Here is a 23,919-nt window from a genome sequence, read left to right as displayed (position 1 = left end):
CAGATTGACACTATAGCATCTCTGTGAATTACAGAATGGTTAGTGTCCCATTTTAAAAGAAGCTTAAAGCCAAAGATCATAGAGGAAGTCTCTCTGGTATAGCAAAAATCTAAATTCATATCTCCCAGATTTTAAATTGGATGGACCTATCAGTTGATGAACCTTTCTAATTGCTGGATGAAACTTCTTTCTAGCAGTTATCCCTGATTCACCAAAAGCATAAAACAAAACTTCTGGAAAAAAAAAAAAAAGTAAAAAAATATTTTCCTGTTCCCTAGAACTGCCACTGGGCTTGACCCAAAGCTTAGTAGTAATGAAGTTAATGTTTGAGCTCTGTGTTTCACATTCACTTGAGGATGCTGATAAAGGATGGAAATAAGGGCAGGGTTCGTGTAAAAAATAGTGGCTTCTGCAAGGAGAAATTGTGTTGTAAAAGTGAAATAATAAAAAAAACAACCAACCAAACAAGGAAACATAAAATCACATAACTGTTTGACTTGAAACATGATGAAAAGGAAATCAAGAAACCCAACAAAGATGCAGAAGATGTAGAGTTCTATGAGTGGAAGTATAAGGATATCACACTAAGGAAAAAGCCAGCAAAATCTGCATTTCTTCATAATGTAAGATCCACATCCTTGGTTTTATAACACAGACAGAAGTGGAGGTCTCTGTACAAGATGCGCTTCCAGTTCTGGCTCATTGAACTGGTTTAAAGCTTCCAGGGCAGGGCAGGTCATTTTACATGCATGAGAACTGGACTTGGATATGAAACAATATTACAGCTGTCAGCCTTAATGGGAATCAATTTGCACTGAAATGTTATGAGGGTTGCAACTTATTTATTTTCCTTTCTCTTCGATGACAAACTTTCCCTCTTTAAGTAGGAAGATTGATCCTGGATGGCTGCGTACGTATTTGAAAAGATCTGTCCCTTCAAGTGTGACTCAGTAAGATTGGTCCCCTATTGCTCAGAGGGAAGAGAGTTCCACACAGAAGTAGGCAGCAGTCTGTGTCTGTTGGCTTTTGCAGAGCCCATAGGAACTGGAGATCTCTAAATACATAAATCTGGAGTGAAGATTTGCCTGTGTTAATGTGAGAGCCAGTTAAATTCTGGAGAAAGTTCATTAAAAAGAAATCAAAAAGAAGATACTCAGAACAACTTTGGCTTTGCAGGCTGTACTTGGTAAAACTACCAGGGGGAATATTTGTATAATGTGTTTTTTCCAGTGGCAATGACAGCTAAAGAAGTCCCCCCCCCAGCTGCTCCCTCTTTCTGCACAGCTCCCACTGCAGTTCTCTGTATGCCCTGAGGTGCTACTCATACTTTCATGGCACTTTGCTGTACCTACACCATGTAAGTGGTGTAAATGTCCAAAAAGAAATATTTTGGAACTATTTTTTAAGCCCTTATCAATTCAGGATTCAGATCATTGTGCAGCATCATAAATGGTTACATCTGCATGATTCTGAGGCAGCAAATGGCAGCAAGCAACACATTAAGAGTTTAAATCTAGGAGAAAGTGAGAGCTGCTAGAGAAAACAAGAGTGGGGAACATCACAAATAGTCTGAGTACTAGGACTGAAATACCTATCTTCTCAAGGTATTCCTGTAATTATTAACAAGCATAGCTTATAGTATGATTTCAAAAGAAGCTCAGCTCAATATGATTTTGATTGACCCAGTCACTAAAAGGAACTTTGTGAGTAATCATCATCAAGACAAAGCAATTGAGTATGCCAGTAAATGTATTCTCTTGTTACTTAAACAACCTGGCGAAAGGAATAAATTAACACAAAAATAGGACTCCACACCACCTGCTTTTAAAATCACTCATTTACAGTTGTACTTGACACATTATTTCTAGCTCCAGACTGCTGGGAGAACTGCCTCTTTTTCAGTCTGAGCTATGGATTTTAATTGGGATGTGCAGCACGAACTCTGAAGATTGCAACAGATTTCCTGATCTTAAACTAATTTATATCACATCTCCTGTATTTATTTATTTAGTCTATTCCCTACAGAAAAAGAATAAAGCAAGAGTTTTCTCACTGTAATGGAACATTTGCATTAGGTGAGATACAGATGATCATCAGAGAGATATACACGACTTCTGCATTTTCACAACTATGCATCATCTGTGTTGCTTTTCCCATTACAAATGTTAAGAAAATCTTCTTACCTGAAGGTAATGGCATGGCCTCAAGGAAGGTTTGATTTCCTGATGAACCAGAGGCTTATCTAAGTTCAGTGATGATTTGCGATAAGCTTCTTTAGCCTGACTTACTGTTAGTGTGGACCAAGAACTCCTTTTCATATATTTACTATCAGGGGTCATTGCTAGCCCTTCACAAGCTGAACATTTCACGTCATTGTTACTTTTGGAAGTCTTCAATGACAGATCCCCAAAATGTCCCTGGAGCGCCTCAGGGTAGCAATGGGATATATGATCTGCATGGTGCCTATTTACCACACTAGGGGTTCGATAAGTGCTATCACTGTCCAAATTGTCATCAGAGCTCCACCAACTGCTCATTCCAGATTTATGCTTGGTTTCTGGTTTTCGCTCCTTACTTTTACTCCTTTTGCTATGCTTGGAATGGTGCCCATGATGATGATCGTCCCCTCGACTGTCTCCCTTTGTTCCATTGACATTGCCCTTGGATGATCCTTCCAGAGAATGAGATTTAGTAAAAAGTTTCTGGACTGAATGAACGAGATGGCGTATTCTTCCTGGGCTCTCACTGCGTTGTTCTGCAGCTGTTGAGGTCCTCTGGTACTGTAAAGTGTGAAACCCATCCCGGTGAAGAGGAAGTTGTTTTTCAAACTGGTCCAAAAGGTTTGCAGGAATGCGGTTAATCTTAGGGTTACCGTGAGACATGGCGCAGTCGTCTCTTGTGTCGTAATGTGAGCTGTAGTGCATTCTGGGGAAAGTGCTACTTGACATGTGATCGCCCATTACCATGGGCATCATCATGCATTCAGAATGAATGGAGCTGCGTGGCGAGCAACGATGGTGGTCCATCGGGCAACTCTCCGTGGGGCTGAGAAGATACGATTGCCTTGGTTCCTGCCCATGGTGAATATGGTCGTGGGTGTGTTCACAATCTTCAGGGGATGCTAAGCCACAAGTATGAGCTGAACATAACTGTGGTTGGTTGCGACTGCCAGATAATCCTTTCATATTCCTCGAAGCAGGAGAATATCTTTCTTCATTGAAGTGGTGAGAAGGCGACCATGAGTACTGCTGGTCTGTCAGGAAAACACAGAGAACCCATGTTATCTGTCTGATTAAAGGATTAACCTGAAAAATCCAAGCATACTGAAAAACTAAACTATTTTTCTCTATAAACTGGATGGAAAGTTCCATTGTTCAGGAAATTTCATTCACCATTTTAAAACATTAACATTATTCACTGCAAGCAATTTATGAGGTAAATGCAGCTTCCTTCCTGTTTGCAAAATTGTCTGCCAGCAGCTCTACAATTTTATGAAGTTATTCATTATGCAAATTTTCTCAAATACATTTAACAGATACATTCAAGTATTCGGTTTATTATTTGATATTTGGAATTCATATGTCACGCTTTGTGGCTAGTCATTTAAACTACACGGGTCTCGTTTCTATTTCTGGGGTTTCTCAGTTGGATATCTCAATCTAAAGATAAAGTCATTTTCTTATTACACTCAATTTCATTTTCTTAAATGAATCTCATCTTCAGGATCTCAATTTCACTGTTCATAAACACAAAGAAAAAGCGCAAAGAAGAAGAATATGAACATGCTGAAATCAAGCTCAATTTTTGTATCATTAAATGTTTTACGAATAAGCATTTCATACTATTGGAACATCTGTTATCACTGGTCCAGATCTGTTACCATTACTTCCGTATACATACTATCTTCTCTATGAGGCCATTTTTTCCTCTGATGTCCAAATTACTAAATATTTATTCTAAAACTCTACGTAATTCCAGATAGAACAAATACTGTTAGGTAGAAGCTCCAGGTTATTATACACAATTATTTGTTCCTATGGGTCATGTGCTTTAAGCTGTGGTTATTAAACAAGCATGATTACTCAATAAACGTAGCTTGTAAGTGAAGATTTTGATACTCAAGCCTTTGATATTCTTTCCTTTCATGCAATTTCTTGCAGCTGTCAAATGCTACAAACAAACAAAAAAATCAGTTGCCTTCTTCAATTTCAGCTTATTTAAACAATAATTCAAAATCAGATAAAGATACAGGATTCATGACAGTTCTTCACAGGATCAGACAGATACATAAGTGTTTATGCTTACAACCCATTTAGCACAGTCTTTCTGCAAATATGCTCTAAAAATTCTAAGTCAACTTGCACAAGTGCCTGATACAAAGAAATTGAAGGCCTGGTCCAAAATGGAAGCCAGACAATACGCACTTATTACATATAGCAACATAACCTGACACTGAATGTCAGCCTCCTGGAGATGTCACAGTAAGCAGAGCACTTTGAGAGGCGTCTATGACAAAATCGTATTCCCACTGCTGGTGAAAACTCAATACCTGCATATTGTCCTGAAACCAATTAATATCTGCCTTTTTCCAATTAATAAATGTTGTAATACCTTCAATAGAGAAAACAACTTGTTGCAAGTCTTTAGCATCAGCAATCTTATAACCCAATGCTCCAAATTTCCTATAGTAGTAGATGCTTAGTTAATTTTATTACATCTTAATTTCAATAGAGCTCCACATCATGTTTTAAAATTAATGTAGAATTAAACTAATAGACAATAAAATATTCATCTGGGGTGCAGCGCTGCTGCACTAAAATCAAAGATGGTCTTGCGTCCTAAAGTTACCTCTAGTTTTTATCATGGCATGAAACTGATACTTGTGTGTATATATCCTTTTCTGCTTCTATTTTGTTTTTATAACCTTTTATTTTTAATTTTTTTTTTGGCTTTTCACATTAAAATAAAAATTTATTACTGTTCATTACTCAATCTGTTGTACTCTTTAGCTTATAATTTCCCTCATAAATGAAGTTACAAGAAGGAAATAAAATAATTTTGATTATCCAATTAAAAGTTCAGCTATATATAGACAAAGCAGTAAATTATAACAGTGTATTGAGATTAAGCCATGTAAGTAGCATTGTAATTAATGGTACTTAACCCAACATATTACCAAACATTATCAAGGGAATAAAAGCGTTCACATGTTGAACTTAGACTGTGCTTCTTGTAAAGGGGTTCCAAAGCACTTGACAGAAATTACTGCATTAGTTCTTAGAATCTCATGAGACACAGAAGGCACTCTTCTCACTGTTCTCTTTTTGCAGGAAAGGGAAGTGGAACAGAAGCAATGTTTTCCAAAAGGGTCATGGATTTGCTAGTTTTCATTTCATAGTTGTATGAGTCAAAGGGAGGTGGAAGGAAACTTCTCCATCAATCTGAGACACAACAGCAAAAGGCCTCCCAAAGACTTTTAATTAATATCTCGAACATCTGTGAAAGAAGGTAACTCCTGCACTACGAATTGCCAATGCATTTCAAAACAAAACAAACAAACAAACAAAAAACACCAAAAAGCCTGAAGAGAATAACAAAAAAAGAAAGAATGCAAAAGAAAAAAAAGAGCCAACAAGAAGGATCTCATTTAAACATGTTCCATGGAACAGAACTGCCAGTTCTTGGTGATTTCTTTTGCCCTCGTACACCATATGACACAGCTCAGAAAGCTTCAACATTTTCATCCTGATATATCCTTATATATATATAATATGAGACAGCCTGATTTGCTGGCCTGCAGTAGGCAATGTAACAGCACCTTTTTAATTCTGCATGGCTTCCTATCTTTCAAGCTCAGCGTAATTAACTATAGAAAAAATACATTTTTCTGTATGTTGCTTCTATAGACATGTAATTATGTCATTGTATATGCCTCAGGCAATTTCTGGTGCTTTCTTCTTTTTTTTTTTTTTTTTTTTTTTTTTTTTTTTTAAAAACAGCAGATAAAAACTGCTATAGGTATTTAATAAGCATAATCAAAGTAATTAAAAACTGAAATAAAAAAGGGGCATTTTCTAAAAGTAATTTTCCCATTTTAATCTGCCAGGGAGAATATCATAGAATGGTTTGGGTTGGAAGGGTCCCCAAGGATCATAAGTTCCAACCCCCTGCCACAGGCAGGGCCACCGACCTCCAGATCTGGTATAGACCAGGCTGCCCAGGGCCCCATCCAACCTAGTCTTGAACACCTCCAGGGATGGAGCACCCACAACCTCTCCGGGCAGCCTGTTCCAGCACATCACCACTTTCTCTGTAAAGAACTTTCCCTGGCATCCAATCATCTAAACCTTCCCTCTCTGAGCTTAAAATCATTCCCCCTTTGTCCTGACATTGTCTACCCTTGTAAAAAGTTGATTTCCCTCCTGCTTATAATCCCCTTTTTAAATACTGTAAGACCGCAATGAGGTCTCCTTGCAGCCTTCTTTTCTCCAGGCTGAACAAGTCCAGCTCCCTCAGCCTGTCTTTGTAGGAGAGGTGCTCCAGCACCCTGATCATCTTTGTGACCTTCCTCTGGACCCTCATCAGCAACTCTACATCTTTCCTGTACTGGGGGCTCCAGGCCTGGACGCAGTACTCCAGATAGGGTCTCAGGAGAACAAAGTAGAGGGGTACAATCACCTGCCTGTCCCTGCTGACCACCCCTCTTCTGATGGAGCCCCGGATACTGTTTGCTTTCTGAGCTGCAACCATACACTGCTGGCTCGTGATAAGTTTTTCATCCCCCAGGTCCTTCTCTGCAGGGCTGCTCTCAAGCAGTTCTTCTCCCAGTCTGTATACATATTGGTGATTTCTCCAGCCCAAGTGCAAAACCTTGCATTTTGCTATGTTGAACCTCATTAGGTTCACATGGGCTCACCTTTCTGTTGACCTCTCTGGATGGCATCCCTTCTTTCTAATGTGTCAACTGCACCATTCAGTTTGTTGTCACCGGAAATCTTGCTGAGGGTGCACTTGACCATCGATGTCATAGATGAGTCATCGATGTCAGTGATGAAGAAGCTGATACTGAATAAAGTTCCAAATTACTTTACATGTGTATCTTCTAAATTTGGGTTCTGCTCGGGAACCTGTTCAATGTCAAAGGCACCACTACTTTTTCTTATAAGCTATCACAAAATTTTCAGAAATTTTGTCTTATTAAAGACATATTTGTCAAGGCACCCTTGCTTTGCACTATTCATTCAAGATTTTTGGAAGGTCTGTTTCAGGGCTCAATGAAACAGTTGAGCTATGGCTGATCGAATTACTATATGATAGCAGACCAGAGTGTAATTGACCATGTGCTAGCTCTTAGCCTGCCAGAAATACAAAGAAAAATGTGCTAGCTTGAAATTCAATTAAGTTAACATGCTTTTGAAGCATTTGGAGGGGGCTAGAAATGTGCCTATGGTCAATGCCCACAGCTCAGCTGAAACACTTGAAAAACTCGAAACACCATGATACCCATGTTGTTTTGTTTTTTTTTTCCCCTCCTGAAATGTTTAAAGAGAAAGTTAAGATCAGAAAATTTTGTATTAAAAAAATAGCTAATCCAGTAATACTCTAAAAATATCAAAGTAATTGAGAGTACTAATATCTAGTCTCTTAGAGAAAGTGCCAATGTCAGAAGCAAATTAATGATGAGAACCAGAAGAACAAGCAAATATAACCCCATGTGGACAGATGAATGGAATCAGAAAGACAATACAGGTGGGTACAGCAATGCCTTCCTTTTTTAGCTTCTTTCAAAGCTAAATGGAATCTTTTACTGTCTTCAGTGGATATTTGGCCAGCACATAAAGACTATGTGGGACCTAGACTGGTAAATCAGACCGGTAAATCAGGGAGAATCTGGTAATTCAACAATCCTGAAAGTCTCTTTAAAAGTTCTTATTTCCAGAACCTACTGCACTGATATAAGTCAACATTTAACCTTGACAGACACAAGGACTCCTGCATCCTTTCCTATCTACTGCAGTTCTCTCTCTGGTATGCTCTGTACTTTTCTGCTTTTTTCTTTTTCTTTTTTTTCCTGGTTATTCTTCTGTACTTTCTGATGCTAAAACAGTTGCTCTCATATTCCAAGCAGATGTTAGTTTCCCTGTCTTCAGGGCCTGGTCACAGTTTTTAAAGCATTCAAGCTTCTTCCTTGTGTCAGTCAGCATCAAGGGGAAAAAGCGAGGTGCAATGACCAAAAATATTGCTTGAAATGAATTAGACTGAATATGAATGTGCTATGATAAAAGGGTCAAAAACTTTTAAACAATAAAAAATCCAGGTTGCGCATCTCTGAGTTCCTGGAACACTGTTCTTTGCTAAAGGGAATCAATGGAAAAGTATTGGAAATCTCTGACATTCAAAACAAGTGCATTTTTGCACAAATTATTTTTCGTATAAATCTTTTAATCTGTTATGCACTGAAAGAAAGCTTCAGGAACAGAATATTAATACCTGGAAATACTAATTGGTGCCTTTTTTTTGCTTTTTTTGATTTATTTCTCTGCAAAATGCTCCTTTTTATTTCGAAATTAGTTTAAATTGCTTTAAGCTTCTAAGCCTCTTCGTAAGCTGCTTACCCATCTGAAACATTTTTGCCATTTTCACTGGAGTAGAAGCAGGTCATTTGGATGGTGTAACAAATAAAACACAACGTGAAAAGGAATACCTAATCTGGTTCTGGAAAAGATGTGGTATATAAAACCATACAGCTGCACCATGCAGATTAATTAGTACTTCAGTGTATTAAGAAAAAATACCTTCGCAGCCTAGCCTATAGCTAATATAAATATTGAATGCAATGAATGCAAGTAAATTAATCAGTTAAGTATATCTTAGATATTACAAATGCATACATGAAATGTTTTTGCTGGAGGTTTGTCTGTCCAGGGACTGCAGTAACCAGTTCTGTATCCTCATTACCTTGTGACATTTCTCTTGGCTTTATTCTAACCTTGAAAAGAAACATCTTCAGAAATTGAGAAGACTGACTAACCTGCCAAGTGCAAGGAAGAAAATCTGAAGCACCTTACCCTGCTATTCTGATCTCAAGAGATTTCTAACCTGTGTAACACAATACTTTATACAAAACTTACATTAAAATGGAGAGATTGGGTGATTACCTGACTTTAACTTCCAGCTTTTGAAGAAGGCTTGTATTTTCTGTTACACTGACTTGATGCATTTGCACTGCAGCACTACCTATCTACAAATTTCCATCTAACACCTCAGGCTTCTTACTTGAAATATTGAAGTTTGAGGGGTAGCATTTCCTCAAAAATAGATAATCAGCTCTATCAGGGCTATCACAACAAGGTCGTCTATGCAGCCAGTCTCTCTGTGCGCTCAAGGAGAGAAGCAGGCAGTTCTGAGGGCATAAAGCCAAGCACCGGAAAGTCCAAGGTTTGTTTGATAGCCCAAGATAGCCTTGGGCTATCAAACAAACACAGTCATGGGCTCTATTTGAATTCCTGTCTCTTTCCGACACTTAAGCACCTGACACAAGCCTGAAAAAGAAATGCCTGTCTACTCAGTATCTTGAGTGCTCTTTATGATAGGCACACATGGCAGTGCTTATACCAGTACACCTAAAAGAAATCAAGGAGATTATCAGTCCAAAGTAAAACTGCCGCCATTATAGTTTCAGACAATGTAAGTCAGACTTTTCCAACCAAAAAACAGATACGATTTCAGGAATAGCATGGGCTATTTATTTTGGAATGTGATAAACCAGCATGATTCATCTCAGTCTGAAGTATACATCTCAAAAATGTCGGATGAGTGCCATCCTTCAAATACATATTTATCTCTGCTGACTACAAGGAAAGCTGCAGATGACAGGTTCCAATGCAGAAAACTACATCATAAATATCTAAAGGTAGGTGATCTGAAGCACATGTCTAATGCTAAAAAATGGAAAATGATTTGACAGCCCAAACTAATTCAGTGGAACCACATGATGAATAATGTCCAAGGGTAAGATGTTTTTTATAACTCCTGTGTTAGATAAAAATGGACATGCAAATTCTATTCCTAAAACAGCATCAGTGACCAGAACATACTAATTTGGAGCAAAGTCAGAAAACCCAAAGGGAGAAGTAAGGAGCATATGGAGTGATGCCATTTATTAAGTGCATTTGGAGTTTTGAGCGCTGACGCAGATAACTGCAGGTGGAACAAATATTTGATGGTACCCAATTATATCTTTCAGAAGAACAATTCTCGTACTTCAGCTCCATCCATCTTTCAAACAGAGATTTGTAGATTGGCAATTTAACATCACAAGATTTATTTCTGAGATAAATAAGGGTGTATAGGGAAGGTGTGTTCAGTAATGCTGCCATGAGTGAAAAAGGGGTCTTTGATATGATGGAGGTGGAAGAATTGAGGATGGAGGTGAAAGAATTGAGATATAGAATACTCCAGGCCAGGTTGGATGGGGCCCTGGGCAGCCTGGTCTAGTGTTAGATATGGAGAAAAAGTACCGATCACTGGAGAAGGCTGTGACCAGAGACATGCTGAAGCAGGGTTAAAACAGACTTCTGCACAGAAAACATCTGTGAAAAAGGAGAAATGTGGAAAGCAAGAAAGCATAGAATGACACCATCCCCATACCTTACAGGAAGGAAGAGCACCTTGACTTGTATGGTGTAAATGAGGCACAGTATTTCTCCCAGGACACGACAAGGGACAGGACAGAAATCCCAGAGAGACACTGCAGGAATTGCAAGAAGCTCCAAGTGTTAAAGTGGGGGGAAGCAAGGAGCCCTTGGGGTGATGCAAAATTAATTTCCATTGCTTTGAAGTGTATGATGTCATAGCACTAATATGTACGTAACAAACAGCTCTGCACAGGGCTTTTCAGGTTCAAAGTACATCACTGCTATCCACACAACAGCACTGTGGCAGAATTAAGTTCACAAAATGATTACTGACATTTTCTCACAGACTCTGATTAGTGAAACTGTTGACTAAAATATAAAATATCAGAACTTAATTGACCTAAACCAACCAATATGTGTGCATTATCCTGTAGTCTGGAAAAATGCAGCAGTATGTAGTCAATCTGGTTTCATTATATGAGTATTATTTTAAAATCGACTCTAAGAAAATTGGTAATAATGATTCCAAATACAGACCAGAAAAGCCAGCCTAACACTACTAAACTTCTTTTGATCCTTCTTCTACCTGGCTTTATAGAGTCTTCTCCCAAAGGAGAGAGCGTTGCTGCTTGTAGCTATCAGGTCAAATACAGGAGACAATCAGATTCCCTTGCTATCACCAAAAGTGCAGCTATTTTCTTCATCATACTCTAACAATTGTTTCCCTCTACCTCAGCAATTAAAGAGAACTAAAGTAATTGGGTAGTAGAGCTCAAAGATTTATAGAAGAATCTACACACAAAACTGAGAAATCCTTGTCCCATTGACAGCAATGATAGATCTACCATTAACTCCACAAGGGCTGGAATTAATCCTAAACATTTGCTAGGAAAAGTTCTTGTTTAATTTACCTATGAATCTTGTCACTTGAACAGGATCCCCTCTAATTGAGACCATGTATCACAGAAGTCTCAACTCATGCTGGAATGGATGGAATAATTGTAAAAGAAGCCCAGAAGGGTCCCCATTTGGGAAGAGAATGGAACGGAGGGGTGAAACTGGCTCTGCTGGAATCCTGCCATGGATGTTGGTGGAACCAGGATTTAATCCCAAGGATCCAAACCAGCTGAGCTATCTATTCAGCTGAACTGAACTATAAAATCTCTGACGTTTCTTTTCTAGTAAGACATTTTTCACTGATTATCAGATTAAAAAGATCAGAAAGAATGTTGGTATTTATGAGCTTCTTCCTTGATTTTTTTTCTTATTGTTTCCAAAATTCCTCTTAGTTTGCACTTTGTTTCTGACTATTCACGATAGAGATCGTTTACTAGTCTCTGTAATACTAAGCAAATTGCAAATACTCATGTTTCTATATCCATGCAGAATTATGTGTAACTCCATAAAAATAGGTATGTATTAAAGACTTACTTTGTTGAGTTTGCTTTTGAGAAAGAAGTAACTTAAGCATTAATTCTCAGAGGCATCGATTATTGCCAGAGAACATACGACTGTTCAATTTAAAATGCCTTTCTAATTCAAAATACCTTTTAATTTTTCTTTTAAAGCATTCAGTAAAATCTTTAAATTATCAGAACTGAAGAAAATGATTTGATTTTGTCACTTGTTTCAGCATCACTTCTTTGCAGCCTTTTGATTCACTAAAAACCATCCTTGGCCTGACCCAAAACAATTATTTCTTTTACTTTTAGGAGTTCATCGTTATCTTCTTTGCTGCACCTCCTCAGTAATGCCTCTTGCTGTTTTGCCATTGTATTGTGAACTTTTCTGCTCCGCTTCACCCACTGAGATGGAGGAGGTCTCATCCTGATTTTCCTATGGGGTGCAGGAAGAAACAGCAGCCTGGTGATATGTTCCCTTTTAAACATGTTTCCATAGTAACAGGCAGACAATCTCCCTCTTTCCATAACCTACAGACTGGGAATTTTTCAAATAAGGGTGCTGCCTCCTTTTCTATCTGGCTGAGCTCTACCTGGGGTCTGTGAAAAGCAATGAAAACATTCACGGTCTTTTCCTGCAACCATTAGCACCCAGATGTTGTGTCAAAAGGTGAACCCTACTCCTGGGACCAGGTAGTGGGGTAAGAACCACACATCCCTGACAAATCTGACACAGGGCATCTTATTATGCTCTTACAAAGAGAAAAACGACTTTGTAGAAATATGCAAAGATGAAATGGAATTGCAGAAGAAAGCTGTGGTAAGAAGTGAAAACTGAACTCACTATTGAAAGTCTGTACTGCATTAGCAACACCTGGGGGTGATGATCCTGCTAACAGTCACAGCCCATTATGAATGAAGACAGACTGAATTGGTGGCTGGCGCAGTGAGACTGCCATGGCCATGAACATCCATGCTGGAAGTACCTACACCACTGCAGCTTTGCCAATCTGAATTGTCCTCCAGAGTCTGAGCAGCCTGTAATGAGCATGGAGGCAGAGCATGGTGACTTTCACATAATTGAAGCTGCCCATTGGGGAATATATATCAAAGGCTGTATGTTTGATCCTTTTAAAAGGAGACAATACAATGAAGATCCGTAGTGGAGAAGGCAAGCATGGCAAGGCATTGAAATGAGTCAGTCTCTCATCTCCATTGGAGCCATTCCACTGCCGATATGTAAGTACATGCTAAGGATCAGCTATGCATCCAGATGTTACAGAAGTCACCAGAGCATGCAGAAGAGCAAAGGAGGAACTTTTTTCTAACATCCCACAGCCAAAATGTGAAACATAACTATAGCTGTTTCACCTTCTTTCCATGTCCTCTCTCTTTTCCTTGGAAAGGTCTTTCACTCGTTCCAGAGCAGATACTGGAATTAGTATTTCAGATGTAGTCTAACAATGGCATGAGTTTCTGTATGGAAAAATATATTTCCTCAGCTACTGAACTTTACAGCCTCCTCATCTGGCCAGTCCTGTCTGAATACATGACTCATTTAGACAAAAAATATTGTCCTTTTTGACAAAAAAACAAATGTGCACCCCCCTTTGTATTCAGTAGTAGAAATGGATGAATAATTCATAGCAAATAACCCATTTGATTAATCTTACATCCTTACAAAGATCTTTTTGTGTTTGTGAATCGACCTTGGGCCTAATGGGATTTTTGCAGTTACACAACATTATGAGGTGTTTAGTTTTTACAGACAGCTTATGGTCTGTAGGTTGTTTGCGAGCTTTTGTTGCAACAACTTACAGTTAAAATGCAGAATATTAAGATTTTATATGATGCTCGGGAAATAGGATATGATTCTGTTCTACGAGTAAAAGTGATTCACAGAAATCAGCTTTCAAACATAACTATAAGGTATTTAAAGTTCAAAATTTGTTTTCTGACAAATTTTATCACATCTACGAATTTCTGCACTGCACTACAACTTCTAGGCGCAGGAAAAGTAAGGATCTGAAATGGAATTATTTAGAAGTACAACAAAGACTTAAACACAACAGATACTGACTGCACTGAGGAAGGCTGGATAATTAGGTGGAAAGACAGACATACTGGAAAGTCAGGCTTTTCTTTTTTGCTTGTTTGCTTCATAAATGGTTATATCTTTTTTTTTCCTTTCAACATATAAAGTCATAAAGACATGATCATGCAATCAAAAGTAATTGAATAACTATGAGTTACTGTCTTGCACTTGAACCACACAAATTAATCAAAAGTATGACTGCAACTACTGTGAAACAAAAATAGTCTTCTAACCTGCCTTTAAACTCCCTTGCATTTTACTTTGCATTTGGGGTAGATTAAGAGCATTATTAGCAATTGCAAACCATTGATACAAGTTTTAACCATTTTCTTAACACCAACTTGATATCCTATCTCTTCTTGCAGACAAAACAGAAATTTAATGAAACAAAAAAAAAATTGAATGCAAATTTTCTGTGTAAAACAATGGGAGCTGCTAGGTGTTTAACTATGGTAAAATAAATGCCTTTCTTGCCCATAAAAGGAGTCAAAACATTTTTTCAATAATCTCTTCTCCCTCCTCACTGCATGCATCTATTAAAATCTGTATTTGAAGAAAAATTCATCCTATCTTCTACATTCAAGTGCTTTTTTTCCCCTTTTATCTGAATGCCATTTAAACATGTCTCATTTTCCATGTGCTTCTTGATAAATTTGTGCTATATGTTTTTGACACACCCAAAGTGAATTGTTGCTTTACTCTGCACATGCCTGAAAGGAACGATTGTGAATGTTTTGAGTTTGTACAGAAGAGTAGTTCTTTACATACTGTTGTTCAGATCGTGTAACTACTGGATGGAATAAAACTTGGAACTGGAAGAAATCCAGTTTGTATGCTCACTGACTCAGAGTAAGCAGCTTGAGACCATGCATGTCAAATCTTCTGTTCTTTTTATTATGAACCACTACCTTTATCAGATTGCTTCTCTCAGAATTTTTGGTGCGTTTGTAAACTTGTAGCCACGCAAATGCTTACCCTGATCTCTGTTAAAGAAATGGTAATGGGAAAGCTCCGAAACGTTTCTTGAGAAAAGACTATGAATGCTTGGGCAAGCTCTTTTAAAAGAATCCATCACACTTCTGCCTGCATTAACTAATGAGCTCTTTTACAGAATCAATAATGTAACAGTTGAGATCAGCCCCATCCCTTGATACCTTTTCCCAATTAAGGCAGAGGATCATTGTATTAATATTATTTAGTGATTATTCAGCACTTTTTCTCTGGTGAAATACTATGCAAACACGAATTAATTCCCACCAAAGCCCAGAAACCTCAGTAGGAAACGTTAAATCCATTTTACAAATAAGGGCCTAAAGCCAGAGATCTTTCAATACCAGTGAGATAGTAACTTGAAGCACCTTGGGACAGTGAGCAGGTATGAGAACCTAAAATAATGAACTTACAGCTAGGGCTACCATAACTAATATTGTCACCTGCCTTGACCTGGGACAATTACTGCACTTCTCAAGGAAAGCCCTTTTTATGCTTTTTTTTGAGGAATGGCTGCCTCAAGCAGTCCCTTCAGATAGAGGATGTTGATACAAAGAAATTTGACAGCCACTGGGATAAAGAGAAAGGGACCAGATCCATAGCTCAGAGACTAGAGTAACCACCCACACTCAGATTTCTCTACTAGCTCATATCTTGGGTTCTAATTTATGTTCACATAATGGGCTTGAATTCAAATGTTGAGGCAACAGCACCAAGAAAGAGACAGACAGACAACTGCGTCCCAGCTGTCTGCAAAAGTGTTCATCAACACCACGGCTAGTTTATTATACAGAACTTTGCTAACATTCCAAAGCATTTGTGAAAGTCCTCACAATTCCTACCATCTATTTTTTTTTTGGACATCTAAAGTTTCACAATTGAGTGAGGAGAGAAGGATTTCCTTCTAGAAATGCTATAGGCATACACCAATTTCTATTCATTATCTAGGAAATTTTGGTACTTACAGAGGGCTCCAAAAGGGGCTCAAAACTGAGGAGCAAGGATAGATCTCTACTTGATTTTAGTATTATTTTTCTGTCCTCCAGCCAGAAAAAGCTGAAGCTTTCTACAGCAGTTTAGCTTCTTTTTGTAGAACAGTTAAGACTTCATTGTTGCTTTTTTTCTTTCCTTTTCCTTGTTTGTATTGATTCACACCCACCTTCTTGATAACCAGGACATGTAATGCTATAATGATATGTAAAGTACTGCAGTAACAGTGGGTTGGCAAAGTCTTTGGCTGCAACAGATGAGAACAAGCCCAAATGCAGTAGTTGCAGACAGAGGAATGAAGGAAAATAACTGCTTACTCTTGAAAAGCCTCAGGTAGACAGAGAGCTCTAACAAGAGAGCCCCTTGCATCTACATCACCCCTCAAATGAGGTCTGGGAAGGGTTAGATCCCAGCTCCACCCCTCACTCAGGCACATTGCATGCACCTGAGCTCCCCTGTGTTGGCCCTGCCTTCCCATCAGGTGCTCAATCAGTGGATCAGGCCATGATTTAGCATTTCTGCTACAAGATGCTAGATGATTGATCAGTTTAGCATACCTCTTTGTGTTAATCATTGATAATCTATTTCACATGAAGCTCCTTAATCATGTAGACACCTAACATTTAATATTATTGACTTATATTTCATTTGCTCTGACTTTAAAAATTATTCAGTTCTTTCTCAACCAAATGGGAAGGAGAACAGTTTTGACATACTTCTGGGGCATAATTCATCACATCCTAAGTTAAATTTCTAAAATACGTCAAATTTCCTACATCCTAGAAAAGTCTATCACTCCTCATTGACTCTAAAGAAAATCCAGATGTCTAGTTTAGACACCTACATCTGAACTTACTTTCTAGCTATTACATGCAGTGAACTCTGATCCAAGGTATCTGAACTCCTTCCTGTGTGCTGTGAAATGGGGCAGCAGGGCAAAAATAAATAAATATCCATTAACACCAAGAGATGTCCTTCTTTCCATGATTTATCAATAGGATTCACCTATTTATAGGCTCCTATGGAGCCTCACATTTAATTGCATCTTCCCTCTTACACAATTATAATTTGAGCAGAAACTGAGAAACTAAACTAAAGGATCTCCAGTGTCTTCCTTAACATATATTTCAGTCCAATCTTTGGAGCATAATTCAAAAAGAATTTCTCTCTTAGTTTTCAATATTAAGTGGATAAACAAGACCAATAGGAATATCTTTACACTGAAAGTTAACAGAAAACCCTGACTTGAGTGTAACTGAGTCATGGCAACATAGTTTTTCAGAAAATCCTGTTCTAAGGTTTATTTAAACATAATGGTTTTCCCTGCCTGACTTCCTGCTCTTTGTTCAAACAATTTTTTTCCCCTTAACATAGCAGCTATGACTTATCTTCCTATTAACATGCAGCATTAAGGCTTATACCACTGCTTTCAAATACAAAAATATCAAAATACATAAAATAAACTGTTGTAATGTATTAATACAAACATATGCATAACAAGAGAAAAACCACTGTGTTCTGAAATGTGGGCTCATTTTGAATAAAGGGAGCTTTAACTGCCAAACACACAAAAAACACTTTCCATATTTCCATTCCAAAAATAACCATATAAAATAATTGCACATAAAGCAAAATTTTGGTGGATTTCACATAAAACAGCAACAATCTGAATGAAATTCTGGGAACAAAACCTCAGTTTTTCACAACATATGAAGTATTTATGGACACACTGAAGGCAGTGGGATGTTTTACCAATAGCTTTGGGATGCATCATGATTTCATTCATGAGCTCTATAGGTTTTCAAATTTCTTTTTGCTGCTATTATTTTTTAAATTCAAGAGGTGACGTTAAAAACTCTCTCTGTAATTATTATGTTGTCTGGAGGGTAGAGATAAAAAGAAAACGACAGAAGAAGGGAAGCTGATAATTTCCTTGAACGCTTTCTTTTGAATTGTCGGCTGCCAGATGCTACCCAGATCTGACGTTTTTCTGCTTTAGATTCTCTAACCTGATGTAGCAGGTGAGAAATCCCTGGAAGGGCTGGGCTGAGAGGTTTGAGGCCACTCTCATGAACACGTGTGGTGCCGTGCTCGCTGTGGGCTTTGTGGCAGGGGGTGGCTGTGCCGCAGAGCAGCCTCCTGCCGCCCCCCATGGCTGCACCCAGCCTCGGGGTGCACAAGCAGAGCAAGTTATCTGAGAGATGACAGCTGTACCTATCTCCTCCTCTGGCGTCCCTGGAAAACTGAAGCTCGACTTGAGCAGATCGCCACCCTCGTCTTCTGAAAAGACAGAAACAAAGTAGCTATTTAACAGTGCTGATATTTCTGCATACCCAGACATACACTCTCTGCTGGTTTTCACATCCCAGTGATACCTCTCACCATGCAGTATCTCTGTTCATGTGCTGTTACCTGCAGTATTTTTTTTTTTTTAATTGCCATTAGTTCTAGTGGTTTTTAAACTTCAAGAAAAAAAAAAAAAATGATTGCCAGACTTTTTTCACATCACCAGGGTCATAATATTTATAAGTACCTTTTAAACATCTCTTACATTGCTCTTTTCAACTTTGCATAGTCACTGAATTCTTTTGCCTTTCTGTGTTTTGCTTTTTTTTTTTTTTTTTTTTGGTTGCTTTTGTTGGTGGTTTTTGGTGTTGGTTTGGTTTTTTGCTTTTTGTTTTTTTGTTTGGTCTTTTAAACATATATTTCTTTCAGGAAGGATGACTGCCAGTCCTCCAGCTGTAGCACTAGTACCTCCCAGCTCTGATGACAGTAATGGCACTCACGATTCTCAGGCCGCTTTTTCTATCTTTAATTCACCACCAGTTCACTTCTGAAATTTGGAGCTTTGATTTTAATGCTTCTGCCCTACTATTCATGTTTTCTGGAATCTCAGCTAGATGAAAGCCATTTGAGTACAAGCAGCCTTCCACTGTACTGTAACTGCCTGTGTTACAAGTGCAGACACTTCAAAAGAGTGAAAGAATGGAGCACTTCATAGTCCATTGCTATGTGTTCAACAGCAATTCTTCAGAGAAAGGCAAAATCAGGTATTGCAGATCTTGTTTTGGTTGTGCACGACTGAGGATGATGATTCCTAACTTTCTGGCAAACAACCTAGCAAGTTGGAAGCAACTCCAACTTTTCTAAAACATACCTCAGTTCCCATATCAGACACATTAGTTTTTGTGGTTCACTTTATAACACACAGCATTTTGTTCGTTTTATTTCTAAATGCATTTTGCATATTTCTTGGTTGTGCACTTTTATTTGTACTGAGATTTCTTACCGATTATGTCACAGCAAGGAAAATGATTGAATACATTCATACAGATACTCAAAATATTGTTCCTAGTTTAGACAGTTCCTGAGGTTAAGAATATACAATAGACACCAATGGGATATATAGATATTGCAATGAAAACAATCCTGACAATGTTTAGAAAAGCTGAAATGTCAAACATCTTGTTTATAAAGACTCATTTGTTAAATAAACTCACTTGGCTAAATGCAGCTTACTAAAGATCTTGCTAAGTGATGGATAAAAAGTCATACCTAATTTTAAAATGACTGGCATATGAATTCAAATTAAACTTCATTTGGAGAGGTAATGGACAATGCTAATTAAATAAAACCACAAATTAGGCAGTTTCCATGGAGACTTTGATCACATGATCTGGCTATACTGTATAACTCATATGCATATCCTCTAATTTGGCTGCACAGGGGTAACAAAGCAAATGAAAGTTAAAACTAAAAATATTCTGAAGGATTCTTTAAATTCATGTAAATAACTAGATTTCACTTATAGCTTCACAATAAAGAAGCTTCACGTTGAAACAGTAGTTTTGTATTTCTTGAAAAAGAATAGTTTTGGATTCATTCCCAACATACATCACACACATGCATTCAGAAACATTTATAGAATGTTCTGAAGAAAATAAAATGCAAAATATTATTTCTCCCATGTAAGATGTCAGCATTATCCTCAGAAATACGTTTCAAGCCTACAGTAAGCAGACCAACATTTTAAATGGGCATCTAGGGATAGGTCAAGGTTAGATGTCAGGGAGAAATTATTTAGACAGAGGGTGGTGAGGCAGTGGAACAGGTTGTGCAGAGAAATTATGGGTGCCCCATCCCTGGAGGTGCTCAAGACAAGGTTGGATAGGGCCCTGGGCAACTTGAGCTGGTGGGTGGCACTCCTGCCCATGGCAGGAGGCTGGAACTAGATGATTTTAAGTTCCCCTCCTACTTAGGTCATTCTATGATTCTAAGAAGTCTAGACTAAAATTTTAGGGATAGGATAAACTAGAATAGGCATTTATGGGTTTTATGTGTTTGAGGAAAAAAAAAAAAAAAAAGAGAGAGAGAGGAAATTTCCTTTACAAAATGAAAGAGAAAGGCCATGGAACTATTTCTATAACTCAGATTATGTCTTAGCAATAACATTTCTATGTAAATTTGGACATTTAAGTTATTCTCTTTCCACCTCAATTATCCAGTAGAATTATAATCCTAATTTGTCTCTTTTCATAGCTATCCTCTATGAGCACATTTGTTAATGTCAGTGAGCTTGTTCTCTAATAAAACCTGTAGAGAACATAAAAATGTTAGAATTTCCATCCAGCAAAAAAGTTGTATTCTTTTTTGAAGAAGGTCAGTCTTGAATGTCTCAAAGGAACTTAGAATTCCCTTGTGAAATACTAAGATTTATGAATCTGCATGATGGATTTGAGTAGCTCTCAGTGATTAGTTTACTTCCTAAACTGGAAGTAAGTTCTAAACTAAAGACTTCTTATTTCTTTATACTTTATGACTAATTTGATGTTTAGACTATCTTCTCAAAAGGCTACTGCCAGTATCTTCAGCCCTTGAAGAGATTTAATTTCTGTATTCTGCTCTTATGAAGCATAAATTAAAGCCTCAGTGGCTCTTTCACTATTACAAAGACAATCTTTGTGTGAGCTGAACTGTACTTCAAAGTCATATTATCCCTTCAAAAACAGACATACATGGTCTTTGTTCAGCTTACTGTTTTTCCTAGGAAATACAATTTTTATTATAGACCATGGAAATGAAAAGAGTAACTTTTACTCATGAGCACCACAGAAACCTTCACATCTCGTGGCAGTGAATTCAGGCAGGTTATCACAAAATTCTAAATTCTGCTAAAATTCACGTGTCATAAAATGTATGCATTCATTTTATTTCTATGTCATAGATCAGTACTATTTCAGCTTGCCTATTGCTCATGGTGGCTCTGCTGATGGAAAGTTTTACACCACTGGACATATAAGAAAATGTTAGCCATATTATGGAGGATTTTGACTGGCAATATATTGCAAAGAATGATGAGATTACAAAATTAGAATAATTTACAATTTACAGTTTCAGACGATGTAAAGAGCACACAGCCCAGACCAGGAACACAATTACTAGCTAAAATCCCTTCTACACGTACACCATCTGCATCAAAAAACTGTCTCTGAAACTGAAACTGAAAAAATAGTAGGAAATGTTTTCACTCTGAATAGAGCTCACAAGAGTGACAAAAAATGATAGGCTTTAAAAATGCAGAGACATTTGCTTCTGTGAAAGCTGAATGTATAGTCAAATGATGCTGTGATCTGCATAAAGAAGAGAGCACAAACTGTCATTTACATCTAATATCTCCTTTTCTTTCCGAAAACCCTGATGGATTTGTCTTGCATTCCAGTGCAACACTGCAGACAACACTTGAGACTGTGATAGGAAGCTTTCACAGCTGCAGCTCTCGACTTAAGCTTCAAAATACCAGGCGACAGGGCAGAGCTGGAAGCCTGACAGATCCAGACTGCTTATTCAACCCTGAGGCTGCTACAACTACAGTGAGAAATGAAATGGGTCAGTGCCTGAGATCAGCTTTTGTCCTCAGAACAGGCTGTCTCTCTGTTAGGAATGTGCCTTGGCTCCAGCTTTTCCTCACCCTGCTGAAGAGACATGGCCTGGGGAAGTGCCTGTTGTCATAGACTGAAGGAGCAAGGGAGTGTGGTGGGGATGACTGAGTGCCATCGAAGGGCAGTGTGTTTCTGATGAGTTATCAAGCACAGAGGTAGACTCAGGTTCTTCTGTTTGTTTTTTTTGTTTGTTTGTGTGGTTGGTTTTTTGTGTGTGCATCTAGAGAATAGGTTGAAGTACAATGCAAGTCCAAAATAAAACTGCTGAAGACCATAGAATTACATTCATGTTAGATGTGGGTAAAGGAGATGCAGTTGATCTCTTGGGGTCAATTTTTCATTGCGCCTGAGCTGTGCTTGGTACATGACTGTAAGTCAGTAGGATATTACTTGGAGTTTTGGGTCAAGAAAGTGAAATTTCTGTGTGAGCTAACAAAAGTATTGTTCTTCTATCCCATTCCCTTTCATTTTCCTATGTTCTAAGTATTTTGACAGGCATTGCATAGAAGCCATCTACTATCATTTCTTTCCTTCAGCCTTATCCATCAAATTTTATCATCTCAGTTTTAACCTTTCAGTCTGCTCTCTAAGCCTGATGTATTAGTTTAAATTACTTTTCTTCACCTCCCAAGTCTTGCACCAAGACATGTCTCTATGCTGGCTCTCATTTCTTACGCATTCATTCTGCCCTCAATACACCAGCATGCTGTTTTCATCTCCAAAATATTCTTCTTCCATAACCCTTCCATTCCCAGAAGAGGCACAAGTCTCGATGAGTTAGCTGCTCACTTACTTTGAAAGGATCATATCAGCAAAACTTATAGTCAATTAACTGCAATTTCCATCTCTATATGAGAGTAAGGCAGAACTACAACTACAACCGATGTTGAACTTCTCCATTTATTGGATTTTAATTTGTTATTGGTCTTCCCTGGACCTCCCACTGATCTTTTTTTCTGTGTGCTTTTCTTTCAGCTGGTAAGCTCCCTATTGTAACTGTTCTTTTATCTCTGCTTTAAAGCAGCACCTGGCATATTAACTGTGACAAGTGCATGACAGAAAACAGAGGCACTAAAACATCTGGATTAAACAGCAGGTGCAACTTCATTTGATCACATAATAACCAAGCATAAAATGAATCCCGAATACGAATAGAGGACTTGTACCATAACGCTCCACAATCACAGAAAACCAAACCACCTCTGTTAGACAAGAAATACTTGGATACCTAGAAAAGATATCTGCTGTAACTCAAAATCCGCCTGTCTGCTATCCAATTAAAGCGTTTCTTATAGGTGCCCTTCGATCCTAACCAAAGGATTCCCAGTCAGCTAGAGGGTATGTATCATTGAGAACTGTCATGATACTAATAACCTCAGAGAAATGCCCCCATGGATTTTCCTTTGTTATGTTATCTCCTGGAAGATAACTAACTGGACTAGCTTGGACCATCTCCGGGTGGCCACAGTCATTTGTGGCAAACCTCCTCCAGGCCAGTCTCTAAGAATTCACATCTAATCAGTATTGTAACATCTATGTAGTAAATTAGGCATGGGGAAGGCCTGTTCTCTGGCCATGAGGCCAGCTGGCATGGTCTTGTCACATATTCCAGAACTCCATCCAAACTGTATTTGGGAATGGTCTCTTGCACATGCTAACTCGCCAGTCAAGCATGGGAATTATTTAGGAGATTGTAAATTAGTTGTTCAAGGTCAAAGCTAAGACAGGGGTCTAGCAAACATTATAAATAATCAAATTCCTATTTCCTTGGCCTCTGTCTTGCGGCCATTTTATTGGCTGCTAAAGATGCAGTCCATGTGGCAGTACCAAGTACTCTTGTGCATTAATTTGATAGCATGCTGGTAAGC

General features: G+C 38.1%; 1 protein-coding gene across 1 annotated transcript in view; it reads right to left on the bottom strand.

The window, feature by feature from the left end:
• The window catches only part of DLGAP2 (DLG associated protein 2), a 410,760-nt gene that overhangs the window by 86,123 nt on the left and 300,718 nt on the right, over positions 1-23,919 (bottom strand). The window contains exons 4-5 of the mRNA XM_042817501.1: positions 18,327-18,392; positions 2,184-3,253 (exon numbers count right to left, since the gene is read on the bottom strand). Coding sequence (XP_042673435.1) covers positions 2,184-3,253; positions 18,327-18,392 — 1,136 coding nt within the window. The remainder of the gene's footprint in view (positions 1-2,183; positions 3,254-18,326; positions 18,393-23,919) is intronic.

Source organism: Centrocercus urophasianus, unplaced genomic scaffold (genome assembly GCF_019232065.1).
Source record: "Centrocercus urophasianus isolate 14NV4802_14NV808 unplaced genomic scaffold, USGS_Curo_1.0 seq_10, whole genome shotgun sequence".
Classification (NCBI taxonomy): domain Eukaryota; kingdom Metazoa; phylum Chordata; class Aves; order Galliformes; family Phasianidae; genus Centrocercus; species Centrocercus urophasianus.
The sequence above is the reverse complement of the archived record's forward strand: the minus strand, read 5'-3'. Positions and strand labels throughout refer to the sequence as shown.